Source organism: Protopterus annectens, chromosome 6.part0 (assembly GCF_019279795.1).
Source record: "Protopterus annectens isolate FY-2018-M chromosome 6.part0, PAN1.0, whole genome shotgun sequence".
Classification (NCBI taxonomy): Eukaryota; Metazoa; Chordata; order Ceratodontiformes; family Protopteridae; genus Protopterus; species Protopterus annectens.
Genome location: NC_056737.1, coordinates 1,037,978,522 through 1,037,995,751, shown reverse-complemented (window position 1 = coordinate 1,037,995,751; position 17,230 = coordinate 1,037,978,522). Strand labels below are relative to the sequence as shown.

General features: G+C 40.5%; 1 protein-coding gene across 1 annotated transcript in view; it reads right to left on the bottom strand.

Annotated features, from left to right (window-relative positions):
• AK7 (adenylate kinase 7) overlaps window positions 1-17,230 on the bottom strand; it is a 1,289,119-nt gene that overhangs the window by 832,148 nt on the left and 439,741 nt on the right. The window contains exon 7 of the mRNA XM_044074647.1: window positions 21-109. Coding sequence (XP_043930582.1) covers window positions 21-109 — 89 coding nt within the window. The remainder of the gene's footprint in view (window positions 1-20; window positions 110-17,230) is intronic.

Sequence of the window (17,230 nt, the reverse complement as noted above, 5' to 3'; positions counted from 1 at the left end):
GAAATAAATAATGTACTCACGCAGCTAAATCAAATATGTGAATCATTGGAATAAAATTTGTTCCATCTCCAAATACGGGTAGTGCAGGAACCTCTCCATGCCAAGCCATCTAAATAAAACAAACCCACAGAGGTTAAAACACTAATCCATGTCTTGCTTTCCTAAATTGTTCATTATCAGTATGGCAATAAATTATATATTCTCTTTGTTACAGATAAAGAACTCAGTCCTAGAATAGTTTGAAAACAATATTACAAATTGTACTGATCATGTGTGCTCACCACAACAGGAGAAGACAGAAGTGCCCCTGTCCTCACAGAGCTTGATGGATATTCAGTCTTTTCAGGGGGCATACATTTGTGATACAATGACAATGTCTCAATCTGAATGTGACGCAACAAACATTCCAGAGAATAAGCTGAACAAAAATATCATTATAAATTCAGCAAGAAGTTATAGATGACAGACGTTGCAGGTCATCCGTTGTTCCATCTCTCCAACATTATAGTACACAAGAAAATTGGCTCCCAGGAAGTCATCATTCATTGTAATGTTCTGAACAAGCCACACTGCATAACTGGTGTTAACAAACCTATTAAAGAGTGAGTAAATATGTTTTGCACTCCTGCAATTCAAACCTTTTTGAAGCCAAAGAGTAATCTACCTTACTATACTGGTTAGGTAAGACAGGCAAGACAATGTTGTCAGGCTTTATTCAAAACTTGGGCACTTGGTTGTCATACTTTGCTGTCTTGCCCTTGGGATCCTTAGGTGGCAAAATACTAATCCACATACCCATCAAAGGTCTGCCTCATTAGTCAGCAAATTCATATATCGACACAGTGTAGTAGGACTGACTACTTAATTTCATTCATTCATTTATTTTTGTACTATTTTATTAACTTTTTGTTGACCTACACACAGGTCTACTTTCAGTACAGACATGAGGCAGTATTCATACTGACTTGAGGAAATTTAATGAGGTACCATGAGTACATTGATTATAATAAAAAAAAAATCAGACAGAAACTGAATGTAATAAATTAAAGGATTGATAGATTACAATTATGCAATCATTTTATGAAAAAAATATAATTGAGCCATGGAAGGATATAAACAAACAAAAGAAAAAAACACATCAAGTAGAAAACAAAGAGTAAATGATATTTTGGGGTTGGAGGATTTTATTTAGTGCTAGTTTAATTTAATGCAAATGAGTATGAGAAAGAATGTTCTAGAGTAGAAATGCATGGAGGGGGCCATGAAATGTGTATTTTTGCAATGAAATAGAATAAATAGGTTCTGGAATTAATTAAACAAGAAATATAAAAGAAAGGGGTACAGGTACAGGAATTTAGTCTGAATAGAATTACTGATAATGCATGGTTACTATGGGGAAATTCAATGAGTTAAACATTAGACAGTAAAATTGTATTGAACTGCATTAGGTCTATCTGGATTAGAAAATCTGAAGATGTACTTTATAACATGAAATCATTAAAAACCAAAAGAAATCTAGCAATGCTAGACTTTCCACATAGATCATTTGGGAAGGTCAAACCCCTTAGATCCTTAACCTTGAATTTTCTTCTGTTCCTCCTCTATCCCGTTCCACTTTACTGAATAAAATAACACTTTATTCAGCTTCTTTTTCTGTATTTGTGTTTCCTCCTCCTGCTCTATTACTTCATCTTGCATTTTCTGCTACTTGCTGCGGCTTGTTCTCTAAAGTGTTCAGTTGCATCCTTTCTGTTGCATTTATTACTGCTTGTTTATAGCCTATTTAAATTGTTATTCTAAGCCACTTAGTTTTGGTTTAAGCACTTGGGCTTTAGGTAATCCCTTAGCTCTCCCTGGCCTTTTCTCTCAGATTCTGAAAAATATGGATGGACAATTTCTTACAGTTTCTCCTGCCAGTCTGGTTGATATGGGCATCCTGAGACAGTGTAGCAACTGCCTTATGTACACAGATAACCACCTACTACTACCACCTAGGAATAAAATTTGCGAGAGATGCAGTTACATTAGGAACTTAGAGTCCAAGCTCTCTCCCTCACAAGCCAGCATATCTGGCACTGAGGAGGCTGTCAACACAATCACTACACCTCAAACACCACCCACACTTACACAACACACACCCACATATGTGGAGGTCCTCAACAAAAGCATACCCAAACAAAGGACACCTCCGAGGCAAAAACCTCCAAGACAAATAAACACTCGATCTCCACAGCCCTCAACACCATATTCTACTCATAGTTCACACACCTTTTTCACACAACCACTAAGGCTTAACCATAAACCTAACATATTAGTCATAGGTGACTCCATTGTAAGACACACAGATGTGCCTCTCACCAGGCTGGATAAGAAGCAAGTCACAGTTGGTTGTATGTCAGGGGCCAGAATCTGCCATATCACACACTCACTCAAGTCTCTCAACAACAGCTACTGTTATGACTCTGTCATAGTCCATGTTGGTCTGAATGACTTGAGACGTACCTCGCTGGACTATATGAAGAGAGACATGATTGTATTTGCTGAATATGTGTCCCAGGCAGGTATGTCCCTAGCCTTAAGCATCATTCTACCGTCACCCATAATGATGCCTGAATACAAACAGAAAATGATTGACTTTAACAACTGGCTTAGTTTCTGGTGTCATTCCAGGGGGATCCAGTACCCGACAGCCTGGGAAGATATGATTGACAGACCACAATGTTTTGCCAGACATGGCCTGCATATGTCTCACCTGGGCTTCAGAATTCTGGTTAAGGCTCTTGCCGCTCCTATAGTGCCTTTTTTAGGAAAAGTGATGTGGTTAAAACTACCAACATAAAAATTTCAACAAAACACAAATTAAAGGTCATGCTGCTAAACACTAGGAGTCTAAACATGAAACTGCACTCATTGCAAGCATTCCTAACCCTGGAAAATGCTGACATCTGTGTGGTCACAGAAACCTGGTTCAAAGCTGCAGAGAGCACCCCAGCCTTACCTGGTTACTCATCCTATCATACATTCAGACCCCAAACTGTGGGTAGTAAAGCCAAAGGAGGTGGAGTTTCAATATATATTAAAGACATACATACCTCCAGGCTGGTCAAACGGTATGATGCACAGGAGACAGGTGCAGTTAACTATTGACAAGACCCCTATACAAATAATAGCTAGCTACCAGCCCCCACATCTGACCCAAGATGCCCAAACTGCCTATCTAGACCTCTTCAAATCTATCAAGATTCAGCCCTTTACCCTGATCCTGGGTGACTTTAACTACCCAAACATAGACTGGAAGAACTACTCTTGCCAGAACACAAATACCCAGAGATTCCTCAATTTTGTAAAGCAAATGCTTTGGAACAGCTATTCAATACCCCCACGAGAGGTGATAATATCTTGGACTTGGTATTAACCAACATGAGTAGCCACTGCAGCATCCCTGCAGTATCATCCTCCCTTGTAAACACCGACCATAAAGAGGTCACATTTGAAGTCTTCACCTCTCCCAACCCCCCTCCAGCTAGGGTCAATCAAAAAAAACTTCTCCAAAGCTAATTACAGCCTCCTGAGGGATGGTATAAACAGCTTCACAGCTCCTCCCCCTCTCTAGGAACTGGCACCAGTATTCAAAACTATACCAAATTACTTTACGAACATTTATATAGATGCATGGAATCAGGAATACCTGACAGGACTAATTCATCCTCCGCAAGGAAGAGTAAACCTGTCTGGTGGACATCTGCAATAAATAACCTCTATCACAGAAGAAAAAAATTGCTGAAAAGGACCAAGAAGGAGCAGGTGCCCAATTGGAAGCAATCTCTCCTTAGTCTAAACAAGCAAATAAGAGCACTAGTGAAATCCTCCAAAGCAAGCGTTGAGTCCAAATTGGCTACATCTACTAGAGACAATCATAAGGCCTTCTTCACATATGTCCGTAATCTCAAAGCTACCACCCAGATCTGTTCAGAACTGATGGTAGGACACCACATATACAAATGCCGTAGATATATCAAACTTGCTGGCTGACAGATTCAGTGAAAATTTCACCCCTCTGTCCCCCCATCAGTAAATCAGGACATTCCCAGTACCTGCCCCCTTCCCCTTATATCTAGGGATCAGGTAATCACTGCTCTCTCAAAGGCAAAAACTACAGCCTCCATGGGACCTGATAACATCCCAGGCTGCATCCTACATGAACTCAGGCAGGAACTTGCAGCACCATTAGGCACCCTATTCAACCAAAGCCTGAGTACCGGTTTTGTCCCAGCTGAGTGGAGGACAGCTACTGTCATCCCTTTACACAAAGGTGGAGCGTCCACTGATCCGAGAAATTATAGACCCATAAGCCTAACTAGCCTGATCTGCAAGGCCATGGAACAGATTATCATGGACCTCATAAACAAGGACATTGGCAACCTCCAAACACTCGATCCCACACAGTTTGGCTTCTTCAAGGGGAGGTCATATCTGTTAAATTTGGTTGACTTTTTTGAGACAGTCACCAAAGCCATGGATGAAGGGAAGACAGTGCACACTGCCTACCTTGACCTGGCCAAAGCCTTCAACACTATTCCCAACTCAGGTATAATAGATAAACTCTCTCAACTAGGCATCAATCTGTATGTTACCAGATGAGTAGCCAACTGGCTCACTGATAGGACCCTAAACTCAATAAACATCCATAAACCATGGGTTCCTATTACATGACCGAAGATGCATTCTATCGAATGCGTCTTGGTCGAACTTAAAACAACAAAAAGGCAAAATAGCGAAGTGGCTTTTAAGCAAATTCTTTCCCAGGGAAGGAATTCACTTGGCCGCTTCCATTTCTTTGCCATTTTTGGCACTGTAGTGTGATCTCGGAGTTGGTATATTTAAGTGGGGGCTGTGTGTGGGCAAAGCCCCCCACTTTATGTATTGTTTCAAAAAATAAAAATCACTGGTCTGAGCTTTCGAGATTGTAAGCTTTCGCTTACATGGGGTCGACTATTCATCGTTCGCTTTTTTTAAACATTCGATGATATAATATAGACCCCAAACCACCTAGTCAAAATAGGGGAAGCCACCTCAAGCAGTAGACCCATATCGAGTGGCATACCCCAGGGTTTAGTCTTGCAGCCTCTGTTATTTGGGATATACTTTTCTGAGGTACAGGCCAAAAACAGTGGGCTATGGCTGACCAGATTTGCAGATGACTGCAAGTTGGGAGCTGTCATCAGGTTCCCCTATAGACGTGGACATCCTCCAAAAAGGCCTTACCAACAAATGACTGGTGCCAGAAACATGGCCTCAAGCTGAATACAAAAAGATGCATCATCATCCCCTTTGGGGAGAGAGATGTCCCCACAAATTATCACATTAATAACAATGTTCTAAGGATGCAGTCAGTCGTGCGGGATTTGGGCACCCATATTGATAACAGCCTGACTTTTGACCACCATGTTGCTTCCACTGTACGGAAAGCTTTCTACATGGCCCACATCATAAGTAAGGGTATCTCATCCAGGGACAAGGAGGTCATAACATCCCTGTATTCTTCCCTTATAAGGCCCATTATTAAGTACAATGTCCCATTCGGCATGTACCTTGCAAAGCACATTCAGCAGCTGGACAGACCACAGAGGTTCCTCACCAGGAGAATCCAGAACTTCAAAAATCTTCCATACAGAGATAGGCTAAAAGCCTTATGCCTCTACTCTGTTTTATACAGAATCCTCAGAGGTGACCTCAGTCTGGCATACAAGGCGATCTCAGACCCCGCCCTGATGGGACTGCTGCATAACTGCAAGTCAAGCTCCACTAAACTAACCCGCACACGAGGCCTCAACTTGGACTGTGACATCAATAGGACTTGCTGGCGGGACAGATTTGTGTCCCAGAGACTCCCCCATCTATGGAATAAACTCCCTCTCCACATCAAGCAGAGTACCTCTTTACCCCTTTTTAAGTGCAATCTGGATAACTGGATGGGAAATAGAAAATACATCCCTGGGATTCCACTCGTGTCCCTGCTGGACAGGAGCATCGGGTGCTGATTTGTCTATGCATGGGCTAAACTCTTGGCTAGACTTATAAGGGCCTCAGGGCCAATAGCCTAGTAACTTCCTATGATCCTATGTGTGATTCCTTAAACCTTTTGCATTAGAGGCAACATGGGATAGATGCATGTACATACAGTATATCTATATATATCTATATATATATCTATCTATCTATATATATATATATATATATATATATATATATATATAAATAACAAAAAATGGAACAATGCAGATCTGAAAGAGAAAAAATGTTTTGGCTGCGGAATACAAAATGAAAGGCTGAAGATGTAAAATTGAGACTGTCATAATATAAATAAAGAACTCCTGCAAAATAAAGATGATCTAAGGTAAACAGCAGGTTATACACCACCTGAAGAAAAGGACACTTCTCAGGTATACTATATTTCAGTGATCGTTATATTGTTGAATGAGTAAAATATCAAATTATGTATCCAGAATTTGGGTGAAAGTTCTGGTAAACATATATTGGACAAAGTACAATTAAGTTCTACTTAACTGTATAAGTAGACATTCATGCAGCACACTGTCTTACAGGCATATGGGTAGTAGTACCCTGCTGCCTTCCCCCTGGCAGTCTGTCAAAACTCAGAACTCCTCCCATTGTCTGTCTATGAGGATGAAGGATCCAATCACTTGGCAGGACCAGGATAGCCTTTCACATTCACAGACAAGACCCTTTCAGTTTTCTAGGGTCCTAAAGGAAGAGCAAATGCCATACACACACACACACACACACACACACACACACACACACACACACACACACACACACACACACACACACACACACACACACACACGTGCTCACACACACGCACAAGTGCGCACACATACAGACACACACCAAAAAAAGTTGCTGAACTAAACTCAACAGCACCTCCAGCAACCATCTATATACACCCAACAAAAACAGGGATGGTGAGAGGGTACTGTCACAGTAAGGCAGTGTATTCTATGAACATCTACTGTTAGAGGTAAATGGAACTTACACAACTATATTATATTTAACAAACACACTGCATTACTGGTATACGGGTAGATTCCCAAAGCTTAACCAACCTGGCAGGAGGAAGGATAAGGGTCCAGAAATACCTGGAGAATGGATTTTGTGAAGCCCGCACTGAATCTAGAAAAAGCATCCAGTTTGTAGTACTTTGCGAATATAAGGACAGAAAAACAAGTTATTGTTTCTACAGTACTTCTAGTGTCCACTCCTTTCCAAAATGCTACTGATGAAGAAAAGGCCCTGGTGAAAAGTGCTGTTAAATTGCCTGGATTCACCTCGCCATGGTGGGTATAACAAAAAATAATACCAGGGTGCAACCCACATGCAATAAATTGCTTAGAGACAGATCAAACTTTCTTTGTCCCAGAAAAGGAAATAAAAGTCCTTTCTGCCTTCCTAAAGGACTTTATTCTGTAAAGGTAGTTCCTAAGCTACCTATGCACATCCAAAGTATAAACTAATGTCTATCCCTTATACTTAGGTTCTGGAAAGAACACAGGGAGATTAAAATACTTATAGAAAGTAAAGACTGAAACCACTTTCAAACTAACAAAAGGATAAGCGTGTGGAAATCAGTTAAGTTTGTCCCACCCTAAGAGCTTGCAGTTCAGAAACACATCTTGCAGATGTCAGATCAATAGAAAAAACATGTTCAGTTTAATTTTTTTTTTTTATTAGTTTTCCATGTTTACAACTTAAGATCAGTGTGATCTGCTGGTTCAAAAGGTAGGAAGGCCATTTTTTTCAGGAACATAGTTGAGCTGCCACAAAGGAGGAATTTGATTGTGAGGGGGTCTCATATGCACTACTCCTTTCAGGAACTGTTTTACCAAAAAAAGAACAAAGAAAGAAAGAAAGAAAGAGGGATCCAAAGGCATACAAACAGAGATGGCCACTAAATGCAACTTAATGGAAGCATACACTAAGCCACCCTGAAGTAGTTCACACCAATATTAAAAGACCAGAGAATTTTAACCACAGTGGTCCCTCTGCCTCTATTTAGGCACTACTTAGAAAACCTCACCAATTTGAAAATGAGATTTTCTAACAGCTGGATTTCTGGCTTCCTTTAATAACTGCTGCATATCCTCAAGAAATAAGTGGCTAAACGGAATCAAGATAGAATCACCCAGGCTGGCAACAGAAGTTTCTCCAAATCAGGTTGAAACAGTCTCCCCGAGACTGTTTGAACAGATCCAGCCTGTGAGGAAATCTGTGGTAATTGCCCTTGGCCAATATAATAAACAGAGAGAACAAAGACTGCCAGGGTCAATAGAGGGGGACCACACTTCTGTCTGAACTTTCACAAGTACTTTTTGAATCAGTGGAAAGTGTGGAAACACATACAGGAACAATCCTCTCCCAAGGAATGAGAATGCATCTGTCCTCCAAGCATGGTTGCACGTTTCTCTGGAGCAGAATTTCTCCAGCTGTCTGTTTTGAAAGAAGATGAACAGATCTATTAGAGGCATTCCCAACATCTGGACTAGATCTTGGAACACTACTGCTTTGAGCTTCTACTCATATTCATCTGCCCAGGATCTACTCAGTCTGTCTGCCACAATGTTCTGCACTGAAGGGATGTTTGATGCATGAAGAGACAAAGAATACTGAAAGGTCTGCTCCTAGGTTATCACTGCCAACCAACACAGAGGGTAAGACCTTATACCCCCTAGATTGTTTTGGTACTACATCGTTGCAGTTATGTCGAGTACCTGGAATCTAAAGGTGGTGAGGGACTTTCAAGGCATGAAATACCGCCACCATCTCTTAGATATTGACATGCTTCTGTGCATCCTTGGGTCCACAAGCAGCTAGCCATTGCATTTCCATTGACATAGCTCCCATGTGAAGTCAGACAAATCTGTCTGGACAGGCTATATGGGCATGAGGGGAGCCCTGGATTGATACACAACTGATCTCTATACCACTGAAATTCTCAGCTGATGAATGGCAGCACCGGCAACTGGGATTCCAGGGAATAAGTTGCTGTGTCCAACAATTTCAAACATACCACTGAAGTTTTCTCATGTGAAGATGGGCCAATGGTAAAATAAGAATCATGGAAGTCAATAATCCAAAAAGTTCTAGGAATTCTCTCAGTGAGGTGACATTCCCATGAGAGAATTCCAAAAACATCATCTGGTACTAGAGGACCTTGTCTTCAGGCAGAAAAGCCAGACTCTTGTTGAAGTCAATTAAGCACCTGAAAAGGACAAGTCTAGTGATTCCACACACCTGGAGAGAGGTTCTGCAAAGATCAGTAAGTCATCCAAAGACCGAAAAGACTGAATGCCCACAGTTTGTCAGTGGGCCATTACCAGAGCAAGGCATATGGAAAACATTTGCATTGCAGTGGATAACCTAAAGGCCAATACAGAAAACTGATAATATGAACCAGAAACAACAAATCTCAGATATCCCCTGAAGTGATGAGCCCTGGAGATATGAAGAAAGGCATCCATCACCATGAAAGTGGTCTGGAAACAGAGGAAGCACTCTCTGCAGGGATGAGTGCCTTGAACTTGAAGATCTTGACAAATGTATTCAAAAAGGAAAGACTCCACACTGGTCTATATGGCTGCTGTTTTTGGGGAACAAAGAAAATACTAGAGAAGAAACCTCTCATTCTTTCTGAAGAAGGGAACAGTTCTATCACCCCTGGAAGCAACATTTTCTGAAGAATGGGGGGAAGTAACAAAGTATGATCAAGGAGATGAGAGGGAACTCTGCAGAATGGAGATGGAAGATCTTTTCACTTTCAGCTGAAATCCCTGTGACCAATGCTTAGCATCCATCTGATGGAAGCCACTGACAGCCAAGCCACCATGTGGAGAGCTAACTTGAAAGACAAGGCACCCATCCTAATGGAGGACTCGATAAAGATGGGTGCCATACCTCAACATAGTCATACGTTGGAAGCGGGGAACCTTTCAAAGAAAGGAACCTTTTTTGTTAGGTGTAGCAGAGTTGTCTTCCTGACATTTCCTTTTATTGCCATAGATATTTTTCTGCTGGGACTTCTGCTTGTTATGCTGCAAAACGTATTCTGCTTAAATGAGGAAAACTTGGGAGTATGAAATATTTTCAATTCTCTTGCATTAATTTACCTTAATTGTTCCAGCATTTAAGGATCTAAGTAGCTGCTGTACCAGACACACAATCAGACTCAAAAGGAGCATTCTTAATCTAATTTTTTTAACTCATCAGAAAAATTCAGTCATTGCATCCAAGCATACCTCTTAATCACCACCAACAATGCTACATTTCTAGAAACAGTATCAGCTCCCTCCAAGGCACTTTTTAGGGCATGTTTTGACACCTGAGAAACATTGGAAACAATATCTTCAACACAGACATTTTGCTTTCTAGGCAATGATGCAGCAAACTCATCTGAACTCTACATTTATCTCAACACAAACTTCTATATAAAACAATGGTAATTTAATACTTTAAAAGTTACAGTGCTGCTTTCCCTAAGGTTCTAGCCATTTGCCTAGCTAATCTGAGGGAATGGGCACAAAGACATGGTCTTCTTATTAGCAAAGGTCAATGGGAACACTGAAGCAGGATCTGCAGACAAAAGGGCTTGGTGGCCAGGCAAGGCCAAGCCTCAATGAACACAGCAGAACTACAAGCTTTCTAGAAGACCTCTCCCAGTACTGGGATCAAAGCAGGGAAAAGTAAACATCCATTTGGGTCCCTGTTTCTGTTCATCATCAGAGGAATCAACTGATCTGACACTGACAGGTCATAGTTCTCAAACACTGGATCCCCATCAAAAAGAGGATCCTTGGCAGACTGGCATTATTATAACCCAGGTACGCAACCTGTAAGCAACTGCCTGTGCCATGGATCTATCCATAGCCACCATCGCAGGTGGGAAATGAGTCAGAGACCAAACATCACCTGTAATGTCACCCCATAAGAAGACAGACAAATCCCACTATTCTCCTTCTAAATAGCAATCTAAAGACTATTTCTGTAGGGATACTTTTCTGAACACTGCACTGAACAAATGACAGTATGTTCAGTAACACAGTTCAAAGCACAAAATACATGCACAAAAGTCCCCTGAGTTTGTAAAAAAAGGCTAGTTTCAGTCCAAATGAATTGGTACAGACTAAGAGAGTATCAGACAAGAAATAAATCATAAATTGATGAAAAATTCCTGTCAAAAATGATTCACAATAAAAGAGTGCCAAAAGCAAACTAAAGTCTATTCATGCAGGGGCTGCTATTCTAAAGATTGCTCTGAATAAACTGACAGCTTCAGTAACTAAAGCTGCCACTTTCTTTGTGTCCAAAACCAGACCAAAGTCACACCTCCACACACCTCCCTAATCCTGCCCATCTCCTCCTCTCTCCCCACCCTCTCCCTACCCATTTTGTGACATCACAGGCTCATCAGGGGAGGAGAAACATCCCCTTTTCCTACACTGCCACACAGTTGCTTTGCATTAGCAATGTTTTTTTTAAATAAAAGCAGAGATTCTGCAAACCCTAATAGTCTGTTTGCTTTTTTTAGAACAGAATACTGGAGTTTGTACAGTGTTTTCTGGATTACTGGACAATCAACTGGATTTCTGGATAATCTGGAAAAATGGATAGGTGACAACCCTATCAGTAACACAGTTTCAAGCAGAAATACATACACCTGAGCAGCCAAGTGCTCCAGATTATGTAGAAAGCTCCACATTCGACAATAAATGAACCCGCTGTTCTACTGTTCCACATTGATTAGAGACAGATCAAACTTTCTTTGTCCCAGAAAAGGAAATAAAAGTCCTTTCTGCCTTCCTAAAGGACTTTATTCTGTTAAGGTAGTGCCTGAGCTACCTATGCACATCCAAAGTATAAACTAATGTCTATCCCTTATACTTAGGTTCTGGAAAGAACACAGGGAGATTAAAATACTTATAGAAAGTAAAGACTGAAACCACTTTCAAACTAACAAAAGGATAAGTGTGTGGAAATCAGTTAAGTTTGTCCCACCCTAAGAGCTTGCAGTTCAGAAACACATCTTGCAGATGTCAGATCAATAGAAAAAACATGTTCAGTTTAAATTATTTTTTTTTATTAGTTTTCCATGTTAACAACTTAAGATCAGTGCAACCTGCCAGTTAAAAAGGTAGCAAGGCCATTTTTTTCAGGAACATAGTTGAGCTGCCACAAAGGAGGAATTTGATTGTTAGGGGGTCTCATATGCACTACTCCTTTCAGGAACTGTTTTACCAAAAAAAAGAAGAAAGAAAGAAAGAAAAAGAGAAAGAAAGAAAGAAAGAGGGATCCAAAGGCATACAAACAGAGATGGCCACTAAATGCAACTTAATGGAAGCATACACTAAGCCACCCTGAAGTAGTTCACACCAATATTAAAAGACCAGAGAATTTTAACCACAGTGGTCCTTCTGCCTCTATTTAGGCACTACTTTTTATTTTATTTTATTTTACATTTGTTGACCGGGCTACTCTAGCTGGATATATGTCCATTTTCAGTAGAGGCCCGGGGAGAAAAGCTCCAAGGGTAAATTACAGATATAAAAAACATATAGGAAACAGAACATAGACATTGGTAAATACAATTTTTACAAAAAAGCAGTAAGTAGGGAACATTAATTTAAAAATTGCAAACAAAATATCATGTATGAAATTTATTTTTTTTTTGTCAGAAAGCATACATATAAAGTTAATGTAAGGATAGAGAGGATAAAAGATGAAGGAGTGAGTTAACCTGGGTTGGTGCAGGAGCATAGCCAATGTTTGTTGAGATGATTTTTCACTTGTCTTTTAAAAAGTGAGAGAGAGCACAAGGATGTGATGTCAGAGGGTAATTTATTCCAGATTGTTCCAACAGAGTTGAAAAAGAAGCTATCTCCAGCAGAATTATTAGGTTTGGTAATATTTATCAGTAGCTTGTTGGAAGAACATAGATGCTTCAGGTTATTGTAAGGTGAAATGAGGTTAGTGAGTATGGGTGTTTTAGTTGGCTGGTATAGGATTGTATGAGCTATTTAGAATTGTTGAAATAGGAGTTGGTTAGGGAGTTCAAGCCAACCTAGTTCTCTTAGGTTCAGGCAGTGGTGAGTTCTAAATGGGGTTCATGTTGCAAATTGAGCAATATTATGGTAAGATTATGCTAGTTTATTAATATTGTTTTTGGAGAGGTTAGTGAATATAGCAGATGCATATAGTAGAGAAGAGATTAGATGGGATCTGGCTAAGGTTGTCTTTGCTTCTGGTGAAAGGAAAGCTTTGATTCTGTAAAGGGAACCTATTTTCTTATTAACTAATTTGATAGTATTGTTGATGTGCGTATCAAAGCTGAGGTTGATGTCAATGGTTATTCCTAGTAGTTTGGTAGTCGTTTCTGGGAAAATAATGGTGTTGTCAGTGGAAGTAAGAGTGAAGTTAAGAGGGGTAAATCTATGGGAAGGTGAGAACAACAGCAGTTTGTTTTTTTAGGGTTGAGCAGTAGGCAGCGATCAGTGAACCATTGCTCGACAGTAGTAAAAGCTTTTTGTGTGATAAACTGTAGTTCAGTTTGTGTATTGGCAGAGCAGATAATAGTAGAATCGTCAGCATATTGTATGCAGATAGTGTTTGGGATAGCTAGATAGAGGTCATTTATAAAGATAAAAAATAAAAGGGGGCCTAGGATAGAGCCTTGAGGAACTCCCAATGAGATGGGGAGGAGAATAGATAATGTATTTTTTCAGAGAACTGCTTGCTGACGGTTTTCTAGGTAAGATGTAAACCAAGTTAAGGAAGGAGGATCAAGTGAGAGTGATTTAAGAATATGCAGAAGAAGTTTGTGGTTAACCATATCGAAGGCTTTAGATAAGTCTATGAAGACTGAAGATGATAGGATGTAGTTGTTACGGTTACAATTAATGGAGTTGGTAAAGGAGAGTAAGGCTGTAGTAGTACTATGTGAAGGTCTGAATCCATGTTGGCAGTTAGCAAGTTAGCAAGAAAACCTCACCAATTTGAAAACATGAGATTTTCTAACAGCTGGATTTCTGGCTTCCTTTAATAACTGCTGCACATCCTCAAGAAACAAGTGGCTAAACGGAATCAAGATAGAATCACCCAGGCTGGCAACAGAAGTTTCTCCAAATCAGGTTGAAACAGTCTCCCCGAGACTGTTTGAACAGATCCAGCCTGTGAGGAAATCTGTGGTAATTGCCCTTGGCCAATATAATAAACAGAGAGAACAAAGACTGCCAGGGTCAATAGAGGGGGACCACACTTCTGTCTGAACTTTCACAAGTACTTTTTGAATCAGTGGAAAGTGTGGAAACACCTACAGGAACAATCCTCTCCCAAGGAATGAGAATGCATCTGTCCTCCAAGCATGGTTGCACGTTTCTCTGGAGCAGAATTTCTCCAGCTGTCTGTTTTGAAAGAAGATGAACAGATCTATTAGAGGCATTCCCAACATCTGGACTAGATCTTGGAACACTACTGCTTTGAGCTTCTACTCATATTCATCTGCCCAGGATCTACTCAGTCTGTCTGCCACAATGTTCTGCACTGAAGGGATGTTTGATGCATGAAGAGACAAAGAATACTGAAAGGTCTGCTCCTAGGTTATCACTGCCAACCAGCACAGAGGGTAAGACCTTATACCCCCTAGTTTGTTTTGGTACTACATCGTTGCAGTTATGTCCATAACTACCAGAAGAGGACCTGGAATCTAAAGGTGGTGAGGGACTTTCAAGGCATGAAATACCGCCACCATCTCTTAGATATTGACATGCTTCTGTGCATCCTTGGGTCCACAAGCAGCTAGCAATTGCATTTCCATTGACATAGCTCCCATGTGAAGTCAGACAAATCTGTCTGGACAGACTATATGGGCATGGGGGAGCCCTGGATTGATACACAACTGATCTGTACACCACTGAAATTCTCAGCTGATGAACGGCAGCACCGGCAACTGGGATTCCAGGGAATAAGTTGCTGTGTCCAACAATTTCAAACATACCACTGAAGTTTTCTCATGTGAAGATGGGCCAATGGTAAAATAAGAATCATGGAAGTCAATAATCCAAAAAGTTCTAGGAATTCTCTCAATGAGGTGACATTCCCATGAGAGAATTCCAAAAACATCATCTGGTACTAGAGGACCTTGTCTTCAGGCAGAAAAGCCAGACTCTTGTTGAAGTCAATTAAGCACCTGAGAAGGACAAGTCTAGTGATTCCACACACCTGGAGAGAGGTTCTGCAAAGATCAGTAAGTCATCCAAAGACCGAAAAGACTGAATGCCCACAGTTTGTCAGTGGGCCATTACCAGAGCAAAGCATATGGAAAACATTTGCATTGCAGTGGATAACCTAAAGGCCAATACAGAAAACTGATAATACGAACCAGACACAACAAATCTCAGATATCCCCTGAAGTGATGAGCCCTGGAGATATGAAGAAAGGCATCCATCACCATGTAAGTGGTCTGGAAACAGAGGAAGCACTCTCTGCAGGGATGAGTGCCTTGAACTTGAAGATCTTGACAAATGTATTAAAAAAAGGAAAGACTCCACACTGGTCTATATGACTGCTGTTTTTGGAGAACAAAGAAAATACTAGAGAAGAAACCTCTCATTCTTTCTGATGAAGGGAACGGTTCTATCACCCCTGGAAGCAACATTTTCTGAAGAATGGGGGGAAGTAACAAAGTATGATCAAGGAGATGAGAGGGAACTCTGCAGAATGGAGATGGAAGATCTTTTCACTTTCAGCTGAAATCCCTGTGACCAATGCTTAGCATCCATCTGATGGAAGCCACTGACAGCCAAGCCACCGTATGGAGAGCTAACTTGAAAGACAAGGCACCCATCCTAATGGAGGACTCAATAAAGATGGGTGCCATACCTCAACATAGTCATACGTTGGAAGCAGGGAACCTTTCAAAGAAAGGAACCTTTTTTGTTAGGTGTAGCAGAGTTGTCTTCCTGACATTTCCTTTTATTGCCATAGATATTTTTCTGCTGGGACTTCTGCTTGTTATGCTGCAAAACGTATTCGGCTTAAATGAGGAAAACTTGGGAGTATGAAATATTTTCAATTCTCTTGCATTAATTTACCTTGATTGTTCCAGCATTTAAGGATCTAAGTAGCTGCTGTACCAGACACACAATCAGGCTCAAAAGGAGCATTCTTAATCTAATTTTTTAACTCATCAGAAAAATTCTGTCATTGCATCCAAGCATACCTCTTAATCACCACCAACAATGCTACATTTCTAGAAACAGTATCAGCTCCCTCCAAGGCACTTTTTAGGGCATGTTTTGACACCTGAGAAACATTGGAAACAATATCTTTAACATAGACATTTTGCTTTCTATGCAATGATGCAGCAAACTCATCTGAACTCTACATTTATCTCAACACAAACTTCTATATAAAACAATGGTAATTTAATACTTTAAAAGTTACAGTGCTGCTTTCCCTAAGGATCTAGCCATTTGCCAAGCTAATCTGAGGTAATGGGCACAAAGATATGGTCTTCTTATTAGCAAAGGTCAATGGGAACACTGAACCAGGGTCTGCAGACAAAAGGGCTTGGCGGCCAGGCAAGGCCAAGCCTCAATGAACACAGCAGAACTACAAGCTTTCTAGAAGACCTCTCCCAGTGCTGGGATCAAAGCAGGGAAAAGTAAACATCCATTTGGGTCCTTGTTTCTGTTCATCATCAGAGGAATCAACTGATCTGACACTGACAGGTCATAGTTCTCAAACACTGGATCCCCTTCAAAAAGAGGATCCTTGGCAGACTGGCATTATTATAACCCAGGTACGCAACCTGTAACCAACTGCCTGTGCCATGGATCTATCCATAGCCACCATTGCAGGTGGGAAATGAGTCAGAGACCAAACATCATCTGTAATGTCACCCCATAAGAATGGATACAGTCAAAACACTATTCTCCAAATAAATAGCAAACTGATGACTATTTCTGTCAGAAATGTTTAACTGAACACTGCACTGAACAAAATTTTAAATAAAAAATAATTTAAAAGGCTGTAATCCTAGTTAATCACCTCACATAACCTCAAAGAAAAAAATGCAATATCAGCATGTTTTCCAGTCAAAATTTCCAAATTAATATTTTAATCAACACACCTTACTGTGCTAGTCAAAGTAAAAAC